Source organism: Budorcas taxicolor, chromosome 4 (assembly GCF_023091745.1).
Source record: "Budorcas taxicolor isolate Tak-1 chromosome 4, Takin1.1, whole genome shotgun sequence".
Taxonomy (NCBI): Eukaryota; Metazoa; Chordata; class Mammalia; order Artiodactyla; family Bovidae; genus Budorcas; species Budorcas taxicolor.
Window position 1 is genome coordinate 102,386,880 of NC_068913.1, and position 11,569 is coordinate 102,398,448.

General features: G+C 36.5%; 1 protein-coding gene across 1 annotated transcript; it reads left to right on the forward strand.

Moving 5' to 3' along the window:
* The first annotated feature begins 7,309 nt into the window (after positions 1-7,309).
* CHRM2 (cholinergic receptor muscarinic 2) lies at positions 7,310-8,707 on the forward strand. The gene has a single exon (XM_052638973.1). It carries the CDS (start codon positions 7,310-7,312, stop codon positions 8,705-8,707), a length of 1,398 nt encoding a protein of 465 aa, XP_052494933.1.
* The last annotated feature ends 2,862 nt before the right edge of the window (positions 8,708-11,569 follow it).

An 11,569-nucleotide genomic window follows, 5' to 3' on the forward strand; every position in this document is an offset into this window, starting at 1 on the left:
AAAACTTTTGTGAGTAGTTATATATCAGTTTACCTGGTGATAGGTTTTTATGATGATGCATTTAAGAAAATGTTCTAAACTTTAAATGTCATGTAGTTTCATGTGCAGAATCTCGCTTAATAACTCTTTATCTTATTGTGAACATCTGTCCAAAGTCACAGTATTGGTCTGGACATGATAATCCTCTGTTGTCTAAGGCAACGACCCAACTTAAACTTGGATCAGTTATGGCAGGTCAAAGTGATAAATTTGGGGGCTCACACTGGTCCCTCATAGCTCAGTTGGTAAAGAATCTGCCTGCAATGCAAGAGATCCCAGTTCAATTCCTGGGTCAGCAAGATCTGCTGGAGAAGGGATAGGCTAGCGACTCCAGTATTCTTGGGCTTCCTTTTTGGCTCAGCTGGTAAAGAATCCGCCTGCAATGCTGGAGACCTGGATTTGATCCCTGGGTTGGAAAGATCCCCTGCAGAAGGGAACAGCTACCCACTCCAGTATTCTGGCCTGCAGAATTCCATGGACTGTAGGACACAACTGAGCTACTTTCACTTTTGCTTTCACACTGGCCAATAAAACTGTTCCCAGACAAACAAGGAATATTTGTAGCTGAGTCTACAGCCAGGTTCTCTGGGTTTGAATGTTGGTTTAATTCTTAATTATTTGATCTTTAGTTCAATATTTATGAAAAGATGTATAATAAAAATGATAATTATCTCAGGAGTTGCTGTAAAGAGTAATCATGCTGAACTTAATATGACTAATAATATCATTGATAATGATAATTTGGTATTACCAGTACCACTATAACCCACATCTCCTCTCTCTCTCTCTTAATCTATTCCACACACACTCACACATACAATTTTCTGTTAACTATTAAGAAACATGTTTAAACTCATTTAACAATTATAAATATTAATAGTGTTTATTTAATGTTTGACATTTATAGATCAGAGTTCAGAGACATTGTCTCACTTGACCCTTACCACAAGTCTAGAAGAAAAATAGGGTTGCTATTATTCTTGTTTGAGGAAAAAAAAACAAAAAACACATAGCTAATAAGAGCAGAGATTAGCACCCACAACTTTGCCCAGATAATGTTAAACCACACTACTTTCCTCACTACTACATATGAGAACTCAAGTAGTGAAGCAGCTAAGGACAGAAATTTTCTTCTCCTAAGTTTTGTAGTACTTTCAGTACTTAGTCATAAGCTAACATAGTAAAATACAAATGGATTACTATATGTTTGCCATAGTAAGATATTGAGCCCTTTAAAGGTCTTCTTCATTGTTTAGTCTGTTGTGATAATGTTACTTCATCAATGATATAAAATCTGTTGCTTTAATAAAATTTTATGAAGCCCCATCAGAGGTAAAAACTTTTACAGAAATGTAAATAACAGAAATGCCTAGAGCTTTACAAATAAAGAATTCTGTTTTCTTTAATGGAAAAGAAACAGTACTTGCTAGCTTGTGTATTAATTATGTGGGGGAAAAGGAATGCCGTTCTTCAAATACTTGTGCTTGCTTCTGAGTGAAATGTTTTCCATTTTTACATACAGCACTAGCGCATGGTCAGTCACTCAGTCCAGAGAAGGCAATGACACCCGACTCCCGTACTCTTGCCTGGGAAATCCCGTGGAAGGAGGAGCCTGGTAGGCTGCGGTCCATGGGGTCGCTAAGAGTCGGACACGACTGAGCAACTTCGCTTTCAATTTTCACTTTCATGCATTGGAGAAGGAAATGGCAAACCACTCCAGTGTTCTTGCCTGGAGAATCCCAGAGACGGGGGAGCCTGGTGGGCTGCCGTCTATGGGGTCGCGCACAGAGACGGACACGACTGAAGCGACTTAGCAGCAGCAGCAACAGTCACTCAGTCATGTCCAACTTTTTGCAACCCCATGGACTACAGCCCACTAGGCTCCTCTGTCCATGGAATTTTCCAAGCAAGAATACTGGAGAAGATCATAAACAAGCAAATAACTCTAAAAGTTTAGAGGATATGATAGCAACTAAGTATGTTAACACTGTTAAATTTACTGTGTTCTACCTGGGTAAGCATTCCAGGACACACAAATGGAATCTGTCTTAGCATCCTCTACTGGATAAAGGATAGTTCTCAAGATGGGACAGAAACAGTATCCAACCCTAAGGTAAAGACACTGAATTGAGTTGCAGACATTTACTCACTGGCCTTAAAAATGAGACAATCTGCTAATCTCTTCTTATAGCCTGAGTTTACTTCTAAAGATAAAGGGGAGGATAAGACCTATCCTGTAATTTTATATGTTTATATGTTAATACTAAGTGAAATAACATATGTTTAGAACCCTAGCATTACTTTTTTTATCAAGGTTATATTTTTTTAGTTGAAAATGTAAAGCATGCTCATGGTAAACAATATGAAGGGAAAGGAAGAGGGGAAAGAATAAATTACCAAATAAACAATATGAAAAAGGTAAAGTGAGAATCTTGCAGCTTTATGTTATCATAAAGTTTTAGAATGATAATAGTTATTAGCACAAGTTATGGCAAGAAAGGAATCCCTTATTCATTCTTATAGTTTCTTATTTCCATAAAATAAGAGATCAAGCTAGTTTATTTTTAAGTATTTTATATATATATATATATATATATATATATATAAAATTCTCCAGAGGAAGTCACCAGAGGAAGCCACCAAAAATATTTTAAATAAAACAAATATTGCTCTATGTTTTATTAGAATGAATGTGAAGAATAAAGTGTCAAAAAAGATATTGGGACAATAAATATTTGTTACTTTTCTATCAGAGTATTAAAAAATGAACATTTTGAAATGTACATATAACTCATTTCCAAAAATGTCCATGAATTTATCTAATGAATAGACAAAAGCAAGTTTATAAACAAGTCAGAATTCTGATCTTACTGTTATATTATCTAATAAGGACTCATTAGAATAATGATTGGATAAGTGAAATTATTTTGTTCAAGTAAATTACATGAATAAACAACTGTATGAATAATGACCAAAAGCAGTGCTATTGAAACAATTCCACTGATTAGGTAAACAGGGGTTGAATTAACAATAACAATTGTTGATCCTATATTAATTCAACAAACATTTAGAGCACCAGTTATGTTTGAGGCAGTGAGTTGGATGGTAAAGCTACAAGACTCAGAAGTCAGAATTCACTGTTTTCTTAGTGACGAAAGAAAAATACATAGATGGTGTATCAATCGGTACCATAAGGGTCAAAAGTATATACAGGGATCTATAAAAATTGAAACCTGAAAGACTCCTAACTATATGAAACAAAGTACTCAGCCTTTCTAGTAAGCAGAGAAATAGAAATTAAGAGAAAAACAAACAAACTACATGTTGGCTTTCTGGGATTGGCAAATATTAGGATGCTGCATAATAACAATTGCTAAAAGCTTATTAAGAAATGGAACTTACCTGGTCGGAGTAGGATCCTCTGCAGCTATCCAAGAGAATAATATGACTGTTGTCAGAAGAAAGCTTATACCCATTCCTTTGTCCAGTGCCTTGGTCCCTAACTTAGGCTTATATGATAGCAAAATTTGTAACTCAAGTCCATGACACAATAGGAAAATTTTAGTTTCAGCACTATTTCAAGCAGCTTGAAGTTGCAACCTGCATGCCCATCACTAGAGAAATGTAGAAGGAAAGATGCTATGATTTACTTACTATGGAATTAGGAGCAATACATTTGAAATATCTGGAGCAACATTAAAACATGATATTGAGTGAAAAATAAAAAGAAACAAAACAACATCTAGAACACAGTATCATTTAGTAAATTAAGATAATAAGGGAGGAAATCTATATTTTCTAGTGCTGCATATCTAGCAAAAGAAATAGTACAAGAAACTTGGACAATTTTGAACAAGTTCTAAAGGGGAAAAGGAGGAATGGGATGTGAGAAATAGAAATAAAAGAAGGAAAACATTGATAAAATTAAAATGAAGACCTTGCAGAGACTGAGGAGGATGTTGGGTAAAGTCTAAGGAGTATAATCCACTCAGCTTTCCACTTGACATTCAAATAGCTCTAGACAAATAGGCAAATAAGAGTAACAGAACAGAATAAAATGATATGAAGCATGATATGGAAGCAGAGATGGGGAAAAAACACAACTATTAATAGTCCAAGAGCTATCAAAAGGGTTTCATAGAGTTGATGATGCCTGAAGGCTGAATAGGAGGCAGACAAGTGAGAAATGTGAGGCCATAAAATAAGGGGATGTGGGGGAGATGCTTTCAAGATAGGAGACCAGGATGGAAAATGGCATGAAGACGTTACATACAATGTTATGTTTAGATAATTTCTCATGCAGTTGCCTTTAATGTGAGATATTTAGGGCTTCAAAGGTGGTGCTAGTGGTAAAAATAACCTGCCTGCCAACACAGGAGACATAAGAGATGTGGGTTTGATCCCTGGATTGGGAAGATCCCCTGGAGGAAGGCATGGCAACCCACTCCAGTATTCTTGCCTGGAGAATCCCATGGACAGAGGAGCCTGGCAAGCTATAGTCCATAACATCACAAAGAGTCAGACATGACTGAAGTGACCTAACATGCACGCACACACACACACACACGTGGGATATTTAGGGGAGTTCTGAGATACTTCTGGAAAGATGCAAGGGGGAAAGATTACAAATTTTATCAAAGACCTAATTATTTTAAGAATACAAGTAAGTAGGACCTAATATAAGGAAATGGGACTGAAAATGGGAACAAGGTACAATTGCAAAAGATGCTTAAGAGGTAGAGTTGACAGGTCATGGCTGCAAGAGGTGTGGGAGAGGCAGGAGGCCAGGAGATGGCTCAGAATTTTAACTTGATGGTAATAGGATTCACTAGAAATGAGTAAAGCAAAATATGGAGAATTTTGGAATAAAATGCAGTAAGTTCCATCCCATCAAAACTATTTTCCTTGTTAAACTTTTCAAAGTTTCTCCATGACTTAGAGATTAAATTCAAATTCCTTATGTCTTCCTTAAGAAATGTATGATGAGACCTCTGTCAATGAATTCTTTTAGTGTTTCTAGTTGTCTTTATTTTTTTTTGGTATAATATTTCTGAAAAGACATCCTTGAGTAGACCTCTTGCACATTTTTATAACTATAGCTGAAATATAAACTCCTATATGTAGTATTCATGTGACAAGTGTTTCTCCATTTTTAATTTTAATATGTGTATTTACATTTGCAGATATATTATATGTTTCCCTCCAAGGAAATTACCCCAATAGTCCAACCAGTAACATCCAATAATTTTAAGAAAGGCAGATGAAGAAATGGTTTCCAATGTTTGTGTTTGCATTTTTTCTTAGTCTATATTAATTTGTCTTTGGGTGACTGATTTGGGTGTCTTTGATTCTGAAGGAGCCTTAGAATGATGACTTAGCGTCAGAATGGTTGGTCAAGGGATGACTAAACCAACTCCTAATGACAACATGCTTGCATTTTTAAATTGTGAGGTTGAATATCTTTTCATATGATTAAATATTAGCATTTAATTTATCATTGATCTAACTGTATGTCATTGTTTTAGATTGTTAGTCTTTTCATCTTTCCTTATTTCATTTCACAGCTTTTTATATTACAGAGATGAGGTAACTTTGTAATCATGTGCTTTTACAAATATTGTTTCCCAATTTTTATTTTTACTCTTCCATGCAAAAATTACATATATTTTCCTTATGGCCTCTGAATTTTGGGTCTTATTTATTGAGGCCAAACTCCTCCTAAGTCAAACTGTTTGTTTTAAAAAAAATACTTGAAGATAACTTGCTTTCTAAGAATAATCCAATTGTTTAGATGCTATTTGTACTATGAAGGTGCTTAGTTGTTGATTTTCTACATGAGTTTCAGGGAACACCACAGTGCCATCCATATTTATTTTTAAGTAGTGGGACCTGAGTGGAGATTTCTGAATCTCAAAATTTCAATAAATAATTTCTCAATAATGCTTTCTGATCCACACAATTGGTTGATTTTGTCAACATGAGCTACTTTTTCCTTCAGATGTTGTGTCTCCAGAAACGTGTCATAGATCATTTGATAAACTCAGCTTTCTTTCCTATGTCCCTTATGAAAGATTGCTCAATTGTCCCCAGACTTCAGTGGTATTATCTCAAAATGGTGAATGTGTGTTTATTTAAACACAATAGGGTTGGGCAACAGAAAGTGCACTCCAGTTTAATAATTGCTTCTTTACCAACCCATCATGCCACCAAAGCATATGCCTCTCAGAGGCAAGGACCTTGTCTTAATCATCAAGGAATACCCAGAGTATAGCACAGTGCTTAATCCAGAGTTGCTTAATAGGAATGTGAGGACAGAGTGAATGAGTGAATGGTTAAACAAACTAAGGTTCATAGTCTTATCTCTATCACTGACCTAATATGTGACCTTGTATAAATTACTCAGTCTTTCCAAGCTTCAGTTTCCTGTTCTGCCAAACAAATCAAAATTCTAGCCGGACTGTATCAAAGATTTGCCTGAAAGAACAATAAGATGATGGACTTGGCACTGATTTGAAAAAAATTCAAAAAATGGTATAATTGTATCAATATACATTTAATAAATAACTTCTTTTTTAAGGATATGGAATATTGCTAACTACAAAGAATATGCTAACTATGGGACACTAACTGCAAGTGTAAAATGAAGATCAGAAAAAATAATACTCATTGGGGGAATGCATTGGCTAATAAAGTATCATGATTATCTTTCCTTTATTATTATCATTATCAGTATTATTATGAAAAAGAGCAGCCAGGTGGAAAAAGTCACACACTCAGTATTGACTATAAAAATCACACACTCAATACCTGTTTTATACTTCCTCCACAATTCTGTCCTCCTGTTGGTTTATTCGTCTTTATGTCTATACCAGGAAGCTCTTGGTGCTTTGGAAAGTTTTATGTGCAATTTTGGCCTATTTAGTTCAATTCATCAATACTATGCTCAGTTAAATTCACTTATGACAGATATTCAGTTTTAGATATGAACACATTCAAAATGTTATCATACTTCGAATACGTTGCCAGCCTGAAAGGATCTTTAGAATTCTTCATTGGAAGTTTTGCTTTTTATGTGGGGGACTGAGGTAGGTAGTCACAATAAACATGTAGGAGGAATAAGGAAGATTTTGGAGTAAAAAATATGGTTCAAAAGGGAGAAAATTGATGTATTTTAAAGCAGTGTTTATATTATATATTTGTTAATTTTATTCTATTTCCCTACAGGTTTAAATGTTTTTTGACTACTTGGCTACTGATTAGAGAACACAAAATGAATAACTCAACAAACTCCTCTAACAATGTGGCTCTGACCAGTCCTTATAAGACATTTGAAGTGGTTTTTATTGTCCTTGTGGCTGGGTCCCTCAGTTTGGTGACCATTATTGGGAACATCCTGGTCATGGTCTCCATTAAAGTCAATCGCCACCTCCAGACCGTCAACAATTACTTTTTGTTCAGCTTGGCCTGTGCTGACCTCATCATTGGTGTTTTCTCCATGAACTTGTATACCCTTTACACTGTGATTGGCTACTGGCCTTTGGGACCTGTGGTGTGTGACCTTTGGCTTGCCCTGGACTACGTGGTCAGCAATGCCTCAGTAATGAATCTGCTCATCATCAGCTTCGACAGATACTTCTGCGTCACGAAACCACTCACTTATCCCGTCAAGCGGACCACAAAAATGGCAGGTATGATGATCGCAGCTGCCTGGGTCCTCTCCTTTATCCTCTGGGCTCCAGCCATTCTCTTCTGGCAGTTCATCGTAGGGGTGAGAACTGTGGAGGATGGGGAATGCTACATCCAGTTTTTTTCCAATGCGGCTGTCACCTTTGGCACGGCCATTGCAGCCTTCTATTTGCCTGTGATCATCATGACTGTGTTATACTGGCACATATCCCGCGCCAGTAAGAGTAGGATCAAGAAGGACAAGAAGGAGCCTGTGGCCAACCAAGATCCAGTTTCTCCAAGTCTGGTTCAAGGAAGGATAGTGAAGCCAAACAACAACAACATGCCTGGGAGTGATGATGGCTTGGAGCACAACAAAATCCAGAATGGCAAAACTCCTAGAGATGCTGTAACTGAAAACTGTGTCCAGGGGGAGGAGAAAGAGAGCTCCAATGATTCCACCTCAGTCAGTGCTGTTGCCTCTAATATGAGAGATGATGAAATAACCCAGGACGAAAACACAGTTTCCACTTCTGTGGGCCATTCCAAAGATGAGAACTCAAAGCAAACGTGCATCAAAATTGTCACCAAGACCCCAAAAGGTGACTCATGTACCCCAACTAATACCGCCGTGGAGCTAGTTGGTTCTTCCGGTCAGAATGGAGATGAAAAACAGAACATCGTTGCTCGCAAGATTGTGAAAATGACTAAGCAGCCTGCCAAAAAGAAGCCTCCTCCCTCCCGGGAAAAGAAGGTGACCAGGACGATCTTGGCTATTCTGTTGGCTTTCATCATCACTTGGGCCCCATACAATGTCATGGTGCTCATTAACACCTTTTGTGCACCCTGCATCCCCAACACAGTGTGGACAATTGGTTATTGGCTCTGTTACATCAATAGCACTATCAACCCTGCCTGCTATGCCCTTTGTAATGCCACCTTCAAGAAGACCTTTAAACACCTTCTCATGTGTCATTATAAGAACATAGGCGCTACAAGGTAAAGCATCTTTGTAGAGAAGAAAGGTAGTCAAGGGGAGCCTTGTGAAAGGAAACAGAACAAAAGAGCTCCTAGTCTTCAAATCTCTGCCATTGCACTTTATAGTCTTATCATGGAATGTGCAGTTAAGGAGCCCAACAGTGACACTCTGTGGTGCCTATGCTCCAGTTTGAGAAACTTGTACCTTATAAACCCTGTCAGTTGAGGGAACAACAAGACCATAAAGGAGACATGTTGAAATTGTGGATTTAAGAAGTGACCTATACTTTCTTGTACTCTCTTGAAGAAGGGCTTCTGAATCTATAATTTTATCTCTGCACAAAAAGAATAATAACCTCGCTGTGTGTTTTCATTTTTGTGTTCCCAAGTGAAAGGCCACAGTTACAAACTAACCTGGAGACTTAAACATAAAGAAAGCCATTATACAATGGGGAAGTGAAGAAACAAGATCAAAAAAGGATGTAGAAATGGCCTCCAGAGTGTTGAACATACATTATTCTTTTGTTATGATTTTATGTGGAGAACTGCAACATAATAAATGCTTATCTTTTTTATCTTTCCCCTTTCCCATCACAAAAAGAGAGCAAACAAAAACTTAGCTAGATTGCATCATTATTTTTGTCATATGGCATCGGATTTTTTACTTCCGTGTTTTACACTGTGTAAGTGCAAAATCTGTAGGACTTTCAGTAAATACAGAGACAGTCAGGAGAAAGGGTATTTCACCCCTGCCCACTGTGTCTTTTGCATTCTTTGGAGGTATAAAACTGTGAGGATTTAGTTCACTTATGATTCTTTATGTGAAATATTTTCATCAATCTGGTTTTATACTAAACAATCCCCTTATTTTAATAGAATAGTCTACCTAATATATAAACATGCTTGAGAAACCAAAGCCAACTTTTTTAAATGAGGTTTCATCAAATTCAACAATGTTCATTTTTTTTTTTTTTAGAGAAACTTTACTGAGGCCAGGTGAATTTTGAGATAATAAAATAGAAGGTTGAAAGGGCATCCTGTTTCAGCCTGATCTGCCTGACCTGTGTATGACATGCTAACTTGTAAAACATGAACTCTTAGCCTTTGCAAGCAGGAATAAGATGCTGCTTTATTCATCTGGAATCTTAAATAGGATTAAGTTATTCACATGACACCAATGACTTTGGGGTCAATCCCAAGAGAATAAAACTTTCGCTTCAATGCTTGAGAAGGGATGATATTAAATTTATAGTCAAGTGAGATTTATAACTGTCTTATGACCTGTGGAGGGAAAAAAAAAAAAATAGAGAACATTTACTGAAACCACGTGGTTTGTATTCCTCAAATTGTCAATTCCCCTTAAAGTATTTTAACTTCAAAATGCTGTTGATAGAAGTAGTAACCTTTATGGAAGGAAAGTCATGGATGACTAAACGGGCCAAGCAAGCACAACAGAACCTGAGAGAGAGTAGGTGGCTGCACCTGTGCCGCTTCACACCATTTTTTAATTCTGGACCACAGAAAAATCGTATCAGGAATGATTAACCTGTCTGTGTATGATTTTTTATTGTACCTATGCCACTTCTCACCATTTTTAAATTCTAGACAATAGAAAAGTCATATCAGGAACAATTACCCTTGTCTATCTAAGATAGACATTTTTATTGGGATCCCAAATAAATATACAATTATACTGATTCAAGCTTAGTTATTTTTACCCTTCAACTTTTTTTCTTACGGTATTTCCTATAGTCTTCCGATCAGATTTTCTAAGATTGTGCAATCAATAGAAATTAAATTTATAAAACCCCTTTCAAATTTCATATTTTGCATTTTAGGTTTATGGGCTCTATGATATCTTGATCAGTAGTATCCATGTGAGTTGCATGATGAATTTGTCAGTATTAGACTTTAGCACTTTAATTAGAACTATTTTGTGTGACTTGCCTCACTGATGGCATCTCAACAATTTTGAGAGCTGACAAAAAAAGCACAAAGCAAATAACAACAAAAAAGAACAATTAGTAAGAAGCGAAGTGCCAATAATTTTTGTACATAAGTTATCCTTTATAAAAATAACTTTCTGGTTCAATAACTTCAGTCATCCCTCCCAACCAAATCTTCTATTTATAAACATACAGCATCAGTTCATACTGGTATCTTTATTCTACCTTAATATAAACTTTTACATTTTAAATCCATAATTATTTTTGTGTTTTTCAAGTAAACGCATCAATTGGGGGGAAAGTACATCAAGCAAATGTGCTGTTTGGTTTCTTGTATACAAAACAATTGACTGGCTGAATATTTCACGTACTAACTTGTGCTGTTACGATGTAGATTCAGCTTTAGTTGGGCTGAACTCTTTGGATCCAAGGATTGAGGATTCTGGATTTGGGTCTTTTTTGGTCTCCTCTAACAATCCAACTCATCATGAATCAAACTGCCTCTAACTCCCCATTGCCATTGCATCTTTTCCTTTCTTCTGTTCTTGATCTTCACCATATCTACCACAACCTTATTGAAAAAGAAATCACCAAAAATTAAAGAAAGGAGTTGAATATAGACTGATACATCATGGATGCTTTGTCAACTGGAATCAGAAAAAGTGAAAAGAATACTGAAAATAGTAGATGATTAGAACGATGTGGAGACTGTATCCAGAGGCTTGCATTAACTATTTACTGGATTTGTTTATTTCAGTGGCTCCCAGCCAGGGACCATTTTGCCTCCCAGGGGACATTTAACAATGTGTGGGAATGTTTTTGGTTGTCACAACTCAAAGGAGCTCTATTGGCATCTAGTGACTAGGCTCTGGGGATGTTACTGAACAGCTTACAATGCACAGGATAGACCCCGCAACTAAGGATTCTTTTGGTACAAAATG

Coding starts and splice junctions, on each gene's coding strand:
- CHRM2 (XM_052638973.1), top strand. CDS start 7,310: ATGAATAACTCAACAAACTCCTCTAACAATGTGGCTCTGACCAGTCCT.